This window comes from Ursus maritimus, unplaced genomic scaffold (genome assembly GCF_017311325.1).
Source record: "Ursus maritimus isolate PB19 unplaced genomic scaffold, ASM1731132v1 scaffold_26, whole genome shotgun sequence".
In the NCBI taxonomy this organism is placed as follows: domain Eukaryota; kingdom Metazoa; phylum Chordata; class Mammalia; order Carnivora; family Ursidae; genus Ursus; species Ursus maritimus.
Genome location: NW_024425119.1, coordinates 4,385,437 through 4,403,336, shown reverse-complemented (window position 1 = coordinate 4,403,336; position 17,900 = coordinate 4,385,437). Strand labels below are relative to the sequence as shown.

Genomic DNA, 17,900 nt, shown 5'->3' with positions numbered 1-17,900 from the left:
GAAACCTATAAACTACCAAGACTGAAACAGGAAGAAATTGGATTTTTTTTAAACAGGCCAATCAATTATGAAGAGATTGAGTCAGTGATAAACAACCTTCCAAATAACAAAACTCCAGGCCCGGATGGCCTCCTGGGGAATTCTACCAAACATTCAAACAGAAGAAATAATGCCTATTCTCCTAAAGCTATTTCAAAAATAGAAACAGAAGGAAATTAAACTCATTCTATGAGGCCAATATTACCTTTGATCCCCAAAACCAGGCAAAGACCCCATCAAAAAGGAGAATTACAGACCGATTTCCTTAATGAATATGGACGCCAAAATCCTCAACAAGATCCTGGCTAATAGAATCCAACAGTACAGGGGCGCCTGGGTGGCACAGTGGTTGAGCGTCTGCCTTCGGCTCAGGGCGTGATCCTGGCGTTATGGGATCGAGCCCCACATCAGGCTCTTCTGCTGTGAGACTGCTTCTTCCTCTCCCGCTCCCCCTGCTTGTGTTCCTTCTCTCGCTGGCTGTCTCTATCTCTGTCAAATAAATAAATAAAATCTTAAAAAAAAAAAAAAGAATCCAACAGTACATTAAAAGGATTATCCATCATGACCAAGTGGGATTCATACCTGGGATCCAAGTGTGGTTCAGCATTCGCAGATCGATCAGCGTGATACATCATATCAACAAGAAAAGACTCAGGAACCATATGATCCTCTCAATTGATGCAGAAAAAGCATTTGACAAAATACAGCATCCTTTCCTGATTAAAACCCTTCAGAGTGTGGGAATAAGAGGATACATTTCTCAATCTCATAAAGCCATCTATGAAAAAGCCTACATCAAATATCATTTCAATGAGGGAAAGCTGGAAGCCTTTCCCTTAAGATCAGGACACACGGACAAGATGCCCACTTCTCGCCTAATCTATTATTCAACATAGTACTAGAAGTCCTTGCAACAAATCAGACAACAAAAGGGATAAAGGTATCCACATCGGCCAAAGAAAGAAGTCAAACTGCTCTCTTCGCAGATGACAGAATCCTCTATATGTGATTAGAATCCACTCCCAAACTATTAGAGTTATAGAGCAATTCAAGTAATGTGGCGGGATACAAAGATCAATGCTCAGAAATCAGTGCATTTCTATACAGAATAATGAGACCAAAGAAAGAGAGAATTAGAATCCATCCATTTACAATAAGACCAAAAACTATGCTTACCTTGGAATTAACTTAACCAGGCGTCAGTGCCAGTATCTATATATTCTAGAAACTATAAATCACTCTTGAAAGACATTGAGAAACACAAAAGATGGAAAATATTCATGCTCATGGATCGAAGAATTAACATAGTTAAAAATGTCCATGCTACCAGAGCAATCTACACTTTCAATGCTATCCCGATCAAAATACCGCTGACATTTTTCAAAGAACTGGAACAAATAGTCCTTAAATTTGTGGGAACCAGAAAAGCCCAGATCGCCAAGGAACTGTTGAAAAGGAAACAACAGCTAGGGGCATCACAATGCCGTGTTCGAGCTGTACTACAAAGCGTGATCACAAAGACAGCATGGTACTGGCACAAAAACAGACACATAGACCAATGGAACAGAATAGAGAACCCAGAAATGGACCCTCAGCTCTTTGGGCAACTAATCTTTGATAAAGCAGGAAAAAACATCCGGTGGAAAAAAGACAGTCTCTTCAATAAATGGTGCTGGGAAATTTGGACAGCTACATGCAAAAGAATGAAACTTGACCACTCTCTCACACCATACACAAAGATAAACTCCAAATGGATGAAAGACCTCGATGTGAGACAGGAATCCATCAAAGTCCTAGAGGAGAACATAAGCAGCACTCTCTACGACATCGGCCAAAGCAACCTTTTTCATGACACATCTCCAAAGGCAAGAGAAACAAAAGATAAAATGAACCACTGGGACTTCATCAAGATTAAAAGCTTCTGCACAGCCAAGGAAACAGTCAAAAAAACTAAGAGGCAGCCCACGGAATGGGAGAATATATTTGCAAATGATGCTACAGATAAAAGACTGGTATCCAAGATCTACAAAGAACTTCTCAAACTCAATACGCGAGTAACAAATAAACAAATCATAAAATGGGCAGAAGATATGAACAGACACTTTTCCAATGAAGACATACAAATGGCTAACAGACACATGAAAAAATGTTCAAAAGCATTAGCCATCAGGGAAATTCAAATCAAAACTACACTAAGATACCACCTTACACCAGTTAGAATGGCAAAAATTGACAAGGCAAGAAACAACAATTGCTGGAGTGGATGTGGAGAAAGGGGATCCCTCCTACATTGTTGGTGGGAATGCAAGTTGGTACAGCCACTCTGGAAAACAGTGTAGAGGTCTCTTAAAAAGTTAAAAATTGAGCTACCCTATGACCTAGCCATTGCACTACTGGGTGTTTACCCCAAAGATACAGATGTAGTGAAGAGAAGGGCCATATGCACCCCAATGTTCATAGCAGCATTGTCCACAATAGCCAAATCATGGAAGGAACCGAGATGCCCTTCAACAGACTGGATTGAGAAGTTGTGGTCCATACATACAATGGAATATTACTCAGCTATCAGAAAGAACGATTTCTCAACATTTGCTGCAACATGGACGGCACTGGAGGAGATAATGCTATGTGAAATAAGTCAAGCAGAGAAAGACAATTATCATATGGTTTCTCTCATCTATGGAACATAAGAAGTAGGATGATCGGTAGGGGAAGAAAGGGATAAAGAAAGGGGGAATGAAGCATGAGAGACTATGGACTATGAGAAACAAACTGAGGGCCTCAGAGGGGAGGGGGGTGGGGGAATGGGATAGGCTGGTGATGGGTAGTAAGGAGGGCACGTATTGCATGGTGCACTGGGTGTTATACGCAAGTAATTAATCATTGAACTTTACATCGGAAACCGGGGATGTACTGTATGGTGACTAACATAATATAATAAAAAAACATTTAAAAAATTAAAATAAAATAAAAAAATAAAACTCTTAAATTACCTTCTTGGAGTTCTGCAAATAGAAATCCCAAATAAGACAGCCACCTTTTCCTCTCCCTCTTCCTCTCCCTGTCTGAGGAGCCCAGGAGCTTGCAGGGAAATAAAAGGCATGATGATATGGGCTTGGCCCAGCACCGGCCAAGGGAAAGGAGCACGGCGGTGGCAAGGAGGGCCCGGCCGGAGGTGGGGAATGAGGGAGAAAGAGATGGAAGTGAGTAAGAACAGTACCCCGTTGCTTGTGGAGGTCTCCTGGAGAGAGCCATTTCCTCAAGGAGCAGCTACTCTGCGAGCGTGCGGGTGCAGGCAGGTGCCCTGGGGAAATGGAGCCTGGGAGAAGCAGAAAGTACAGGACTGAGGGCACAGTGAACCTCCCCTGCCAGTGTCACCCCACTGGTGTCACGGTTCCCAGAGACTCCAGCAGGGGGCAGCAGGACAAAGAGAGGAAGCATGGTTCCAGGGCAAACACTAAGAATTCTGGGGCTGGAGGCCTGGGTCCTAATCCCTGCTACACACGTTACTAGTAATAGCTAACATTTATTGAGCACTTGCTGTGTGCCCAGGACTATGCTGAGCACCTCACATAGATCATCCCATTTACTCTTCCAAACAAGCCCACGATGTAGGCATCATTATTCTCTCTGCCACAGAAGAGGACCCCGAGGAATGGGAGGTTGCATGACTTGCCCAAAGCCTCGCGTATCTTGTGGCGGACCTGGGTTTGAACCCAGGGAGTCCGACTCCAGAGCTCTTGTACTTCTTCCTGCCACACAACTAGGCCTGCTGCCTTGCTTCCTCATTTGGAGGGTCATGGTGGGCTGGATGAGGCCGATGTCCTTTCCAGTGTGGACTGTCAGATTTGGGGCTCATGCCTCACCTGTGCACACAAAGGTCCCGTTCAAATGATGCAGAATGCCAGGTAAATTTGTGTCCTGCAGCCCTGATGAGACAGGGATGGGAATAAGAACACTTCCTACTGCAGGAAGACTTGTAGGTTAGAGTTATGGCAAAAGGGCAAAACCGAGATCCAAAGGGTCTAGAAAATTCTGTGCAGTTCACCTCTAATATGCACCCGATAGCCTTTGCATCTCCTTGATCTTTGCTCCAGGTTACATACCCACAGCCTCAGACCCACCTGGCCAAACAGGCTAGGATGGAGTTCTGGCTCTGGGAAGGGCGAGGTGGTTCCCTGTGGGGCCCCCTTCAGCCCCCTGTGTCTTCTTTGCAGGCCCAGCAACCATGGCCCATTACAAGGCAGAGCAGGACGACTGGCTGATTGTCTACCTGAAGTATTTACTCTTCGTCTTCAACTTCTTCTTCTGGGTAAGTGATCTTGCACACGCATCCCCTGGCCCAGCACGGAGTGAGTCAGACCACCTTTGTTTCCTTGTGAGTCACCACTTGGGTTAATTTCTTCCAAATCGAAGACCACCCGTGGGCAAATTCTGCCTACTTTAAAGCAAATATGTACATTTGCTACTGAGGGGGAAGAAAAGAATCTGGTCTGCAGGTTGGCGTGGAGTCGGACCACATGGCCTCTGAAGGACAGAATGCGCAAACGTGGCAACGAGCTTTGTGTTTCCGCCGGCTGTACAAAGGGTCCGCCTCTTCCTTCCCTGCTAACTTGTTACACCACTGCCTTGTGGAAAATGTGCCTGCCTGAAATCAGTGCCTGTTTTCCACCGAAGCCTATTTGCGTTTCATGGTTAACATTCTCCAGGCCCGGGGCAGAGACACACAAGTCACGTCGTCCGGGGCGGCTGCGGTGGGAACGGCCTCCACAGTGACTCCCCTCAGGAAGCCTGCGCGGTGAGGTGTTCCAGGAGGAGCGGAGTCTGTCCACCTGAGGCAGTTATCGAGGTCATCGGGAGCAGAATACCATCGGTTCCCCAAAATAAGCAGACACCGGAATGTGTGTATTTTGTATGACGATCTCCCTAGACCCAGAGAGGCCGGAGGGTGCTGGGAGAGCAGGCTTGGCTAGGCTCTGCTGGTGACTGACCGTGCCGCCTGGAGAAAGCCACTTAACGTTGGCTGAGTCTCTTCCCCCAGCTGCAAAATGGGAATCATTTTTACCCGCCTGGGATTTGTTAGAAACAAGACAAAAGGCCCCAAACGGAGTCACTTAAGGCTAAGCCTCATGTCACGAAACCGAGACTTAATTACAGTCTCGGCTCGCCCAGAAATGGCATCTTAAACCAGCCAATCAGGAATTGCCTGATGGGCACGAGTTAGCTAATCCACCAGCTAGACCCCGGCCTCCCCCTAAAGGGAAGTAACCTTGCAATAACCAGCCTGCTGTTTGCCTAGTATGACATCCTTATTCCTGCCCCCTTCCGGCTATAAAAGTCTTTCCTTTGGTGCAAGCTCCTCAGCGCTCCTTTCTATCTGCTACATTGGAATCAGTCTAGCCTCAGGGCTGCCTGATTGGAATCAATTTCTGCTCAAAGAAACTCTTAAAATGTTTAATGTACCTCAATTTATCTCCTAACGGTTCGATTAGCAGATGCCCTGAGAAGGCATATGTAAGTGCTTAGCTCAGTCTCTGCACATAGAAGGCGTTCGGTAAATGCAGCACTTCAGCTGCAGAAGGCCTGCAAACACCACCAGATCACCTGCTGACAGAGCGGAGCTGAGGTCCCCGCTTCCCCTGGGAAGCAAGGCCCTCCCTTGACAGAGTGTTAGAAACGTCTCAGAAAGGCAAAGGCAAAGATAGGTTATATCTACGTGTTCAGGGGCTTTCATCAAGACTAATTAAATTGCTTGACATGGGGCCGTGTGTTAAGACCCCGAAGGATCCAGCATGACACGGGAGTTCAGGATTGCTGGGCACAGCAAGGCCAGGCTTTGGGAGACCTTGGAGAGGAGACACTCCTTTGATGCTGTCTGTTAAAAAGTCGAATCCTTTGATGTATGTTTACATGTCCTTTGCAAAGTCCCTGAAATGAACAATGAACTTATTTTATTTGCAACTTTTACCTTCCTGAGCAAGAGATTCCTGGAATAGTAAAGCCGGCTTGATGACGCCACTGGACTAATGAAGTCACGCCGATGTGATCAGTAAGCTGTGTGTGCAGATAGTTCGATTCTCAGAGATAAATCCAGTAGAGTGCTTAGGATCCTCTCTGAGTGAGGATTTTTTTTTTAAGAATGTGTTTTTCCCCAATCATAAAAGTCTATGTCTCCACTACAGAGAATCCCTAAAATCCTGAAAAGTATAAATAAGAAAATAAAAATTGCCCACAGCTCAGTGTCTTAGGTTCCTAGGACTGCCATAACGGAGTATCGTAAACTGGGTGGTTTGGTTTGGTTTTGTTTTTTAAAGATTTTATTTATTCGAGAGAGCAAGCATGAGCAGGGCAGAGGGAGAGGGAGAAGCAGACTCCCTGCTGAGCAGGGAGCCCAACTCACGGCTAGATCTCAGGACTCTGGGATCGTGACCTGAGCCGAAGGCAGACACTTCACCGACTGAGCCACCCAGGCGCCCCATAAACTGGGTGGTTTGAACAACAGAAATTTATCCTTTCACAACTCTGGAGGCTGGAAGTCCAGACTCAAGGTGTCATCAGGGCCATTCTCCCTCTAAGACTCTGGGTAGAGTCTTTCCTTGACTCTCCCTAAATTCTGGTGGTGGCTGGAAATTCTTGGCATTCTCAGGCTTGTGCTGCACGACTCCAATCTCGGCCTCAGCCATCCTGTACTATTCTTCCTGTATGTCTCTGTTTTTATGTGGCATTTTCTTCTCTTTAGAAGGACCCCCCTCGTATGGGCTGAGGGCCCACCCTGATGACCTCATTGTCACTTGATTACATCTGCAAAGATCCTATTTCCAAATAAGGTCCCATTCACAGGTACCAGAGTTAGGACTTCAACAAACCTTTTTGGGGGCACAATCAACCCATAATATTCACCCAGGGATGACCCCTGTTGACATTCCCTCTAGACGTGGCCCTGATCAGGACAGGAGAGGGTGGTGACCTGCACCATGGGAGTGACAGAGGGGATCGAAATATTTGGAGAGAGTCAGGGGATTTGCGAGGTACAATTAGATCATGAACTGGTTGAGAGGAAAGAAAACATGGAACTTTGGGTGGGTGGTGAAGCCCCTCATGGCAGCAGTAGACCAGAAGGACTAGTAGTTTGCCATCAGACAGCGAGGTCAGCTGGAGGCATGGTGGGTTTGAGTTGCCAGGAGGCATCTGAGCAGAGCTGCCCTGTGGGAAGTTGGCTCACGGGTCTGGATTGTTCCCACCCAGATGGTGGCTGCAGCCACAGAAGCAGGTAAGGACCCACTAGGACACTATGGAGACTGAGGAGAGAAGCGAGAAGGAGGTGTAGACCATCCCCGCGGTCAGGGGTGAGTCTAGGCTCAACAGCAGCCCCATTTGCCCTGACCGAGAGAGCTCCTGAGATGTGAGACTTTCGGTGCTCCCACCAGGACAGCCTCAGGCAAGCTGACAGGAGCCATCCCTGAAGGAGGCTGGAGGGAAGGGCTGTCAGAGTGGTGGGAGGGAAACCAGGAGGGACAGTGTCCCAGAAGCTGGAGACGGAGCGGGGGAGGGGTGTTCAAGGGAGAGGACACATCGAGTATTTTAAGGCCTGGAGAGAGGCCATTAGGTTTGACCACACGGTTTACTGGTGGCTGTAGTGAGAGAACTCTCGGGAGAGTAGTGGGGACGGAAGGAGGCACTAGGTGTAGACAACACCTGCTGGGCACCAGAAGAAAGAGGGCCATAGCTGGCGGGCCCAGAAGGCTGTTGTGAGGGGCTCAGCCCAGAATATCTTTGGAAGGGCCCTGACCTTGCATGTCCCGCCTGTGACCACCTTCAGGTGCCCTTCCAGCCAGCGTGGACCGGGAGTCTGTCTGTTCAGTGTTCGCATTCCTTTGGGAGTGGTAGGGGAGGGACGTGGGGGCGGTGGTGGGCAGATGGGCAGCGAGCATGTTACCCTAGCGGCTACCAGTGAGCGGGAGCTTCCCCGTATAGATCTCCCTGCTTTGGGGTAAAAATACCCCTGCCTGGGGGCCTGGCTGGACATGGACCAGCTTCCCAAGGACCCATTCAGCCAAGCCTCATCCACCTTATGACAGACGGTCAGCTTGGGGATGTTCAGGCCTCAGTCTCAGTCCAAGGGCGTCCCGCATTGTCCCCTGGACCTGTTGCGATCTCCTCGGAAGTAGATAAAGAACAGACTGCTGGCCCATCTCCTCCCACAGCTGAACGCAACGTCACACACCTGGCAGTGCGCAAAGGCCCTGGGAATTTACCAGAATTCCATAGGAACGGGGCGTGTTGGTGAGGGTCCCTTCGCACAAGAGAAGGGTTCCCCTCACACACACCCCAGAGTCCAGCTGCTGGCCCTCCACCGGAGCCCGTCTTCCAAGACACACAGCGATGCCGGTGTCTACACTGGTCGGCGCTCATACCCCTCCATCTTCCTCTTAGACTGTACTGCAGAGCATCAGGGACGGCCGTCAGACAGCTGCCAATGTCCTGCTCACAAACGCCCCCGGCTACACCCCCAGCCCTGTGCAGACATAGACAGTGAGACCAGACAGAGAGGCAGACTGCCCTTGCTAGTATGATTGGGGTGAGCACTCAAACTTCCTTCCTCCCCCAAAACAGTGTTCCTTCCCCATACATCACCTTGCCAACCTCGGTCCCAACCCAGCACAGCGAGGATGAAGGAGCCCTTTCTTGCAGCAGTTATGATGCCTAGCGTTTGCGAGCCACGGCTGGATTAAAACCTTCCTCAGATTATCTCATGCGATCCTTGCATCAACCCCAAGGGTCTGTCTGGCCATTATCCTCAGGCAGGGAAAGTCTCGCCCAGTTCAGAATCTTGCCTGAAGTCTTACAGTGGTGATTAAGAAAGCTAGCGCTTACACCCCGGCATTCTGGTCAGTAATCACACAATCAACAACTCCATCCCTGATATGTATTAGGCACTGTTTGAGGTGCTTGGAACGCATCAGCGGACGGTGTCCCTAGGGTGCGTGTACTTCTGTTGCTGGCTTCCTCCGTGGCAGGCCTTCAGCTGCCTCATTCTGTCTCATCATGCCAGCACCCTCGCAGCCCCAGACAGCTCTGTTAGAGCCCCGCTGTGCAACGGGGGAGCAATATGCCCAGGGACCCAGAGCTGGAGCCCAGCTCTCTTTCACCCCTAAGCCTAGTACGAGGCCACCAGCTCCGAGTCCTGTCCTCTTCCACAGTGTCTTTGGGGCATACGTGGATTAGTGAGACAGCAGAGCATGCCGGGAAGACTCGGGCTCAAGTCAGGGTTCAAATTCAGATCTTATTTATTTGCCATGGGACATGAGTTGCTAGGGAATTGTGACCCCCCCCCCCAGAACTCATACGTTGAAGTCCTGAACCCCAATGTGACTATATTTGGAGACAGGGCTTTGAGCAGGTAATTAAGGTTAAATGAGATCAGAAGGGTGGGATCCTTATCCAAGAGGGTTGGTGGCCTTCCCAGTAGAGAAGAGCAAGATCTCTCAATAAGCATGCACAGAGGAAAGGCCACATGAGCACAGAGTGGGGCGGCAGCTGTCTGTAAGCAGGGAAGGGGGTCCTCACCAACACTGCCTCAGTCAGCACCTCATTATCGTGGGACTCCTGGCCTCCAGAACTGTGAGAGTTAGAAATACATTTCTGTTGTTGAAGCCGCCCGGCTATGGGATTTTATCATGGTAACCTGAGCAGACGAAAACATTAGCCAAATCACTTAATCTCACTGAGCCTCACTCATTTGGTAGGGTCAACGGGAGTGTCAAAACCTGTAAGAATGAGGGGTGCCAGGTGGCTCAGTCGGTTAAGCTTTCTGGCTCAGGTCATGAACTTGGGGTCGTGAGATCGATCCCCATGTCAGGCTCCACGCTCAGCGGGGAGTCTGTTTGAGATTCCTTCTGCCCCTCCCCCCACTCGCATGTGCTCGGTCTCTCTCAAACAAATAAATAAATCTTTAAAAAAAAAACCTGTAAGAATTAAAGATGAACATTTGGGAACATAGCACAGTTTCTGACACACACTTGGTGCTTGGCTACTGTGTGTAGCTCTCTGAGTGGACGAAGTTCCCGCTTTCCGTACCCATAGCACTGGCTTTAAGACTCTGGGGATCATGGCCCATGTAAGAAATACGTGGAAGCATAAGAAATGCTTATGGAAAGAATTGTTCAGAAAACCGAGCTTACCCTTACTGTGCACAATGCCATCTATTTTCTCTTGTACTTTGTGGCGTCTTGTTTTGTTTTTTTGATGCAGGTTACAACCCACCAGATTTATGTCACAGCCCTAATGGGTTACATTGCGAAGTTTCCAAACCCAGAGCAGTGGGATGGTGCGAACGGCCCCTCCCTCCACCCTGACGTGGGCAGGGTGCAGGTGCTGGTCACGTACCAGGCCGGGCGGTCTCCACGAGACCTTAAACCCTGTCTCCCCGCCTCCCAGTCAGCCGTGCCGTGCTTGCACAATTCGAAGGTCATGAATCAGTTTACACTTTGCGTTGGTTCTTACAACCACCCTTTAATATCTCCAGTCCCGTTTTGTGGAGCTGAAACTGAGGCTCACGGGGTTGGCAGCATCCCCTGTCACTTCTGGGTTTTCTGACTCAAAGTCCAGTGCTCTTCCCATCTGTGGAGAGGAGACCAATAATCACAGCCGTAGACCCACTGCTTTGATGCTTACTTGGAATCCAAAATGTCCTCAAGGTTCAAGGTTGAACCTGAATTAGGGTGTTTCCATGGTGTGGGCTTTCAGACATGCAGACTATGAGAGACTTAGGAAGCACCACAATAGATACTCAGCTCCTGTGCCCAGGCTGTGCCCCGCCTCTGGTTCCCCGGCCCCCACCACTCAACCCACACCTGACCCCTCATCCTTCACCATCCCCCTATCCCTGACTCCACCCCACCCCTTGCATTTCGATTAACCCAGTATTGATTGGGACCATCTCACTGGACAGGGGAGGCCCCCTTGGGTATAGCTCTGGGTCAGGACCCAGACATGCCAACACTTTCATGCCTCCTCCCTGACCCTAAAAAGAAAATGTGATCCGGCTTCCCTACGTGGTGCCTAAGAAATGCTTTTCTTCCCTCCCGTTTCCTGCACGACTCCTTATAGCTCCCATCACGCCTGCAAATGTTGTTCCCTAATTTATTATTTTAATTAGCTGCTTGGCTGTGTTAATAATCAAAACTTTCCCAGCCTCCCAGGAGCTATGCCAGGCTATGGGAGAACGGGGCCGGGGGGAGAGCCGGCTGCTCCGGAGGCTCTGTGCTGCCCCGGGGTGTTGTCTGAGGCATTGGTACTTCCCTTGGGGACCCATGGGGCTTGGCTGGGATCCCTTAGGGGGGACGTGGGCCAACACAGGACGCAGAGTTGGTGGAGGACTCGTGCCCCGGCCAGGGTGGGGGTGACTTCAGGACATATTTCAAGGACTCCCATGGAGAGCCTAGAAAGGAAGAGCCTCTGCTCGCTTTCCTGCCGGGGTAGAAGGCCCTTCACTTCCACACCATCATCCCACTGAACAGGCCTCTGCCTGCCTCCCAGGACCTGTCGTCTGTGACACAACGGGTCCCGTGGTTGGTGCTTCTTGCTGCTCCCCTTCTTTTTTTTTTTTTAAGATTTTTATTTATTTATTTGACAGAGAGAGATAGCCAGCGAGAGAGGGAACACAAGCAGGGGGAGTGGGAAAGGAAGAAGCAGGCTCCCAGCAGAGCAGGGAGCCCGAAGTGGGGCTCGATCCCAGGACCCTAGGATCACACCCTGAGCTGAAGGCAGATGCTTAAGGACTGAGCCACCCAGGCCCCTGCTGCTGCTCCCCTTCTTAAGACGCTGAAGTTACAGGACCCCCACGGGGCTGAGGGCATCCCTCCCCTCTCTGCTGTCTGGGTCTGCTGGGTGACAGGCTCATACTCGGGGCGGGAGGATGCCCATCTGGTCTGCATGGGGCATTGTGGGTGAGACCGGTCAGGGAGGAAGCCTGCGGTGACAGCCCTGAGCAAGGTGGCTTGCTTCCTGGGCAGAGGAGGCGTGTGAGGATCAGCAGCCTGGCTGGTGACACAGGCACCGCACTGGCCCATAGGATTCCAGAGTTCTAGTCCCCACTTGGCCCCCGGCTGGTTACGGGACCTTGCAAAGTCACGTCTCTCTCTGGGCCTTTGTTTCTTCATCTAGAATAGAAAAGGGGCCAGGCTTGCTTCTTCTCTCTGTCCCTTCTCCCTGCTTCCCTCCTCCTTTCCTAGGGAGCTACTGGGCACTACCCTATGTAGGGTTCTGCTCAGGACACTAAGACGAGTGAGATCTCACCAAGAGGCTAAAAGGGAGACAGATGAAGTGACAAATACCACAATACGCCGTGACACACATCACTCTAGAAACCCGTACAAGGCATGGAAGCCGTGGGAAGGACGGGATGATTTGCAAGACTGGGGGCAGGTTCCCTGCAGGCTCTGAGCTGGGTTTGAAGGAAGACAGGTTCCCTCCTGGCTCCAACCCTCAGTAATCCCCTGACCTCTGCTCTTGTCACAAAGGTAGATTGCTCTGTGGAGAGACGGAAAGTTGTGCTGTGATCTTTTTTTTACCAAGGACACTTTTTTTTTTTTGAAGATTTTATTTATTTATTTGACAGAGAGAGACAGCCAGCGAGAGAGGGAACACGAGCAGGGGGAGTGGGAGAGGAAGAAGCAGGCTCCCAGCGGAGGAGCCCGATGCGGGGCTCGATCCTGGAACGCTGGGATCACACACTGAGCCGAAGGCAGACGCTTAACGACTGCGCCACCCAGGCGCCCCTTACCAAGGACACTTTAAAACCAAAGAACCAAGACAAAAACTCCTTGAAACAGAAAGCCTTGAAGATTCAGCTCAGTCGGAACTGCTAGCAAGGCCACAGAGACATGGGCGGGGCGGGGGTTGCTGGGAGGAGCGCTGGCCGGGCCCTGGGGGGTGTTGGTCATTAATGAGGCTCAGGCTGGAGTTTGGGCTGGATGCTCTGGGGGCTAGCTAGCCTGGGCAGGTGTTCAGTGGCGTTGCCTGGTGGCTCAGCGTTGGAAGCATGACACACTTGCCCCTGGGTTGAGCAGGGGCCAGGAAGCTTATGCTGCAGGGGTGGGGAGGCAGGGAGCCAAAGCCGGAACAGTACATGGTGCCGGGTGGGGAGGACGGCTGGGGACCCACATACCACTGTCCCTGGGAGGAGAGCAAGGAGGTCATAGTGACCCTGGGGGCTACGGTCTGGGCCGTTGGTGGTGCCCCGATGAGACTGACCCGGGGGAGAAGGAGCTCCCAGTGTGGCTCTAAATGGGCGAACACACATCCCGCTCCAAAACCTTTCCAGTCCAGCGTGGAGCTGGGCAGCTAGGAGGCACCCAGCAAACACGTACAGCAGTGAATTGCACGGCCACCCTGTGTGTTCCTGCCTCCCTGTGTCATGGGCTTCCTTCCCACTGAAGGCAGGGGACTCTTGCCTGGGGGACCCTTCCTTATTGAGAGCCCCCCAGGCCTGGCCTCTGTTCCCCCCCCACCGGTCCTGCCCCCAGATACCAGCGTGGAAACCCTTCAGGAGCCTAGCCTGACAAAGAAAATCTGCAATTACTTTTATGTTCTCTGCCCGCTCTTTGGGGGGGCGGGGGTGCTGCTGCCTGACATCTGTCAGGGCCCAGCCACGTGTGGCTGCTCAGACTAACCCTTCCCTGCTCCTGTGATGACGCGAGCAACATCCTGGCGACGTTTTCTGTAGATTGGAAGTTCCTGAAATTACAAGGTGTGGGTGACCTGCCGTGCCCCTCCTGAACCGCCGGCTCCTCGTTGGCAAGAAGGCCAGCTTCACCCTCTGCGGGCCTTTCTGGCTAATCGGCTACAGGCTACAGTTTTGAAAAATGTAGTTAATATTCCACCGTTTCTGTAAAGAGCCCAATACTGTTGAATCAACTCTGTGCACATAGCGGTCAAAGTAGCTCCCCGGGGTCGGATCTCTCCCCGCCCCCCACCAGTCCTCCTCGCAGCTCCCCTTCCACTGCTCTTCCTGCCGATCTAGGCAGTGTCCGCACAGCTGGACTGATAGCCACGGGCCGGTGGTCTGGAAGCATCTTGCTGGAGCAGTAGCAGCAGAAGGTTGTCCTCTGGTACTAATGGGAACATTTTACCCCACGGAAGAGACCTCAGAGATATTCTTACCCCGTAGCCACATTTTACAGATGAAGAAACTGAGGCTTAGCCAAGTGAAGTGTCTGGTACCCCGTCACATGCTGAGGCAGGCACACAGCCAGGGCTGGAACCTAGGCCCACTGTCCTTTGGTGACCCATTCCAACATTTAGCAGCTTTCACTGCTCCTGTCCAGATGCAGGATTATTTTCTAAAGAGCTGACCAAGTCCCAAACAAGAGACGCCCTGGAGGACTTGAAACCCTCTTGTTCCTGATGGCATGTTCTTCTCGGTGTCCTCTGCAGACACTAACTTCTCCACCGGATATGACACCCCAGGGGAGGGTTGGTGTCCCCATGGACATCAGAACGAGTATGAATGTGTTCCCTTGATCTCAGTCAGGGCAGTGGGTCCCTTCAGATCGCTTCCAGACCCTCCCTTATGGCTGGAGACCCTGCTGCCACCCTGGCTGACTTGTGGGCTCTCCCTGCTTTACAAGATTCCAGCCCTTTCTGTGACTGGCAAGAGAGCAGCCCTCCATGAGTGAGATCAATACTGCTCTTCTCCCGGGGCTGCATTTCTTACAGCCCCCGACTCCTTCGCCTGGGAGCCCCATGGGTTGTGTTTTGTTTTTCCTTTTTTCATAGTAGGTCTTTCATCCCTTTGGACTGGAAACTCTGCTCCTCACTACCCCAGCTTCAACCTCAAAGCTCCTCAAAGCAAACACCCTAACACGGACAGGGGAAAGGATGGAGTTCAAGTCCTGAGCAAATGTCAGGAGCTATCCAGGCATCTACACCCAGGGCAGGGCAGGGCTCCCCCCACCCCCCACCAAGCTGCCAGGAAGCAGCGTCCTCTGTGAGATTCAGCACAGCACCACCTCCTGGGGGGGAGGGGCAGGACACTCTGACCCTCCATTAAATACGGAAGGTACACGGCCGTTCTCCAGAGCCACTTGGATGGGTCCCACTCCCAGAGATCCCATTTAGCCTGGGGTCCGGCTTAGGTTTCATGGAACTCCCAGGAGATGGTGCACCCAGGCTGAGAAATGCCACCTTCTCTGGGTGTCAAGGTGGAGGAGTCCTTCCTTAGAGACCCGTCTACACCAGGGCTCGCTGCGTGCTACAAGATTAGACTTCAAACCCCAAACCTGAATACATTATTTTACGTGGCTTTCTCTGGCCAAAGTGTCCAAAGCTTTATATCAGATTTTCAGCTGGTTCCATGTCCCCCAACAGACGAAGTGTCCCCAGTCAAGCCCACACATGCCCAGACGGGGGGTCCTGAATCTTATTCTCAGCCTGTGGGGTTGACAAACCTAATGGGTAATGGATAATGTGTATGTTTCTATAAAGAGACTACACCCATTAACAGATCAGTGCAGAGTGGTGACTGTTTCATGCCGCTCAGAATCTCTTCCTGGCAGTCTTGTGTTCTTCTGATTAATAAAAAATGAGAAATGAATGATTAATTAATGCACTGTATTTGGTAGGCAAAAGCCTTCAAACTATAAGATCCACAGGAAAAAGTAATCAAAGGAGTCCTTGGTGGTTCTAGGCTGGGAATCACGAGTCCGATACAGCCCCCTTATTTGAGATATGAAGAAACCTACTCTCTTTAGGTGACACAGCTAGCTATGCAAAGTTGGGACCCTCGCCCAAGCCCTTCAGTCACACTTGGGGAGGGAGAGAATATGTGCAGGCTCTTCTGCTGGAAAGCCTCGCCTGACGCAGCTCCCCTGAGCCAGACTCAGGAACTCCCTCCCTGGTCGTGGAGGCTGTACAGGCCAGAGGAAGCCTTTGCTCACAGAGAATTTCAAAACCTACCGTAGTCCAGGATTTCGTGAATCTAAGATCCCACAGTGAGATACGCCGTTGTTTTCTGTACCACTAAGAAAACGTGCAGCCAAGTATAATCGTCAGATGTATCTCAGTGTAGAGATGTGAAGACGGGGGGAGGGTGGCCATGGGTGGGGGAGATGTGCATTGTGGAACTGAAGAAATGACACGCATTAGCCTCTCCCATTCCATTTGGAGCGGCGCTCTGTGATGTCCCTCTACCTGTTTCCCTTACCTGCTGGAGGTGCTGAGGAGGATAAAAAGCACTTGGAAGAAAGACAGATTTTAAGAGCAAAGTGAGCAGCACAGCCGACCCAGCCCAACCTGCGGAATCCGAGGACAGGGTCCTAAATCGGCCCTCTGAAAACCTGGTTTTCAGTCTCAATTCTGGAGCTTTCTCATGCTGTTTCCTCAAGCACATTCTTCTCTCCAAGCCTCAGTTTCTCCATCTGCAAAACAGCTCCGTGCCCCCCCACCCCGCCCCCTCCCTCACAGAACTGCCCGGAGGCTCGGAAGAGAGAGGCTGAGCTGCGGGATTTGGTGCCTCAGGCATGCTACACACTGGCAACCACCTGCTGCTTGCTCAGCGGACGCCCCTGAGTCCGGGAACAGACACTGTGAAATGACAGCGTGGGTTACACAGAGTCATTCCGGAACGGATGGGAACCCCTTGCAGGATGAGCGTGCATGGACCGAGCCGTGGGACTTGTGTAGCTTTTGACACCCTTGAGGGAGATCGGCCACCTACCTGAGGAAGAGAACCCACCTTTAAGTGAGGCAGGGAGACTAGGGGCCAGACAGAAGTCTGTCTCCCCAGAAGCAGAAGGCACAGATGGTCAGAGGTCCCAGGGGTCCTGCTCCCCACCAACACCCTTCACAGACACCTTAATACTGCCCCGTCCGGCACCTTGAGCGCACACACACACACACACGCTTCTGGGGAGCATACAAGTCACAGAAAGGGTTATTCAGCCTCTGTGCAGAAAGAACCGGGCAAGAGAGCCTCCCCAGCTCTGTGTCCCAGGAACCCTTCCCAGGGAGCCATCTGCCTGACCTGCCAGTCAGCAGTGCCCTGTCCCTGTCCCCTTCTCGGGCCTGGAAGAGAATGGGACTGTTAGCGAGGAAAAAATCTCTCCCAGTCCTCCTGCCACCCCAGACTGACTCCAGCTTGTGCAGCATGCGTCCGTTCAGTGGTGGGGGAGGCAGCATGGCTCTGAGTTCGCGTCCCGGCCCTGGTGCTGCCCTCAACTGCCCCGAACCAGAGGCAGGACCTCAGGCAGCTGGCCTTTCTTCTGTGGGCCCCAGTTTTGTCATCTGTAGATGAGAAGCCCCAGCGTGCTCCCCACATGGGCAAACGTAGGGCTGAAATGGGACGTATATAAAAGTGCCCTACCGGGAAACGGGCACCAGCCCAAGGAGCCAGTACTGGGGGAGGAAGGGCGTCGCATCTCATGGGGACACAGTAGCACTGTGGTAAGAAGTACGGAATTGGGGGGCGCCTGGGTGGCACAGCGGTTCAGCGTCTGCCTTTGGCTCAGGGCGTGATCCCGGCGTTCTGGGATCGAGCCCCACATCAGGCTCCTCCGCTATGAGCCTGCTTCTTCCTCTCCCACTCCGCCTGCTTGTGTTCCCTCTCTAGCTGGCTGTCTCTATCTCTGTCGAATAAATAAATAAAATCTTTAAAAAAAAAAAAAAAGAAGTACGGAATTGGGAGTCAGCCTCAGATTGAAAATCCGTTCCTGCAACTTGCTTAGGTGTGTGACTGCGGACAAGTGTCCTAACTTCTCTATGCCTCGATTTCCTCCTCTGTGAAGTGGATACCAAACTATTGTCTCGGGCTCCTTGAAGGACTGCATGAGGTGGTGCATAATAAGTGCCCGGAACGCGGTGGG

General features: G+C 51.4%; 1 protein-coding gene across 3 annotated transcripts in view; it reads left to right on the top strand.

Annotated features, from left to right (window-relative positions):
• The window catches only part of TSPAN11 (tetraspanin 11), an 80,034-nt gene that overhangs the window by 29,755 nt on the left and 32,379 nt on the right, over positions 1-17,900 (top strand). For all 3 annotated transcript variants that reach the window (XM_040642046.1, XM_040642047.1, XM_040642048.1), the window contains exon 2: positions 4,257-4,351. In XM_040642046.1, coding sequence (XP_040497980.1) covers positions 4,268-4,351 — 84 coding nt within the window. In that variant the 5' untranslated portion in view covers positions 4,257-4,267. The remainder of the gene's footprint in view (positions 1-4,256; positions 4,352-17,900) is intronic.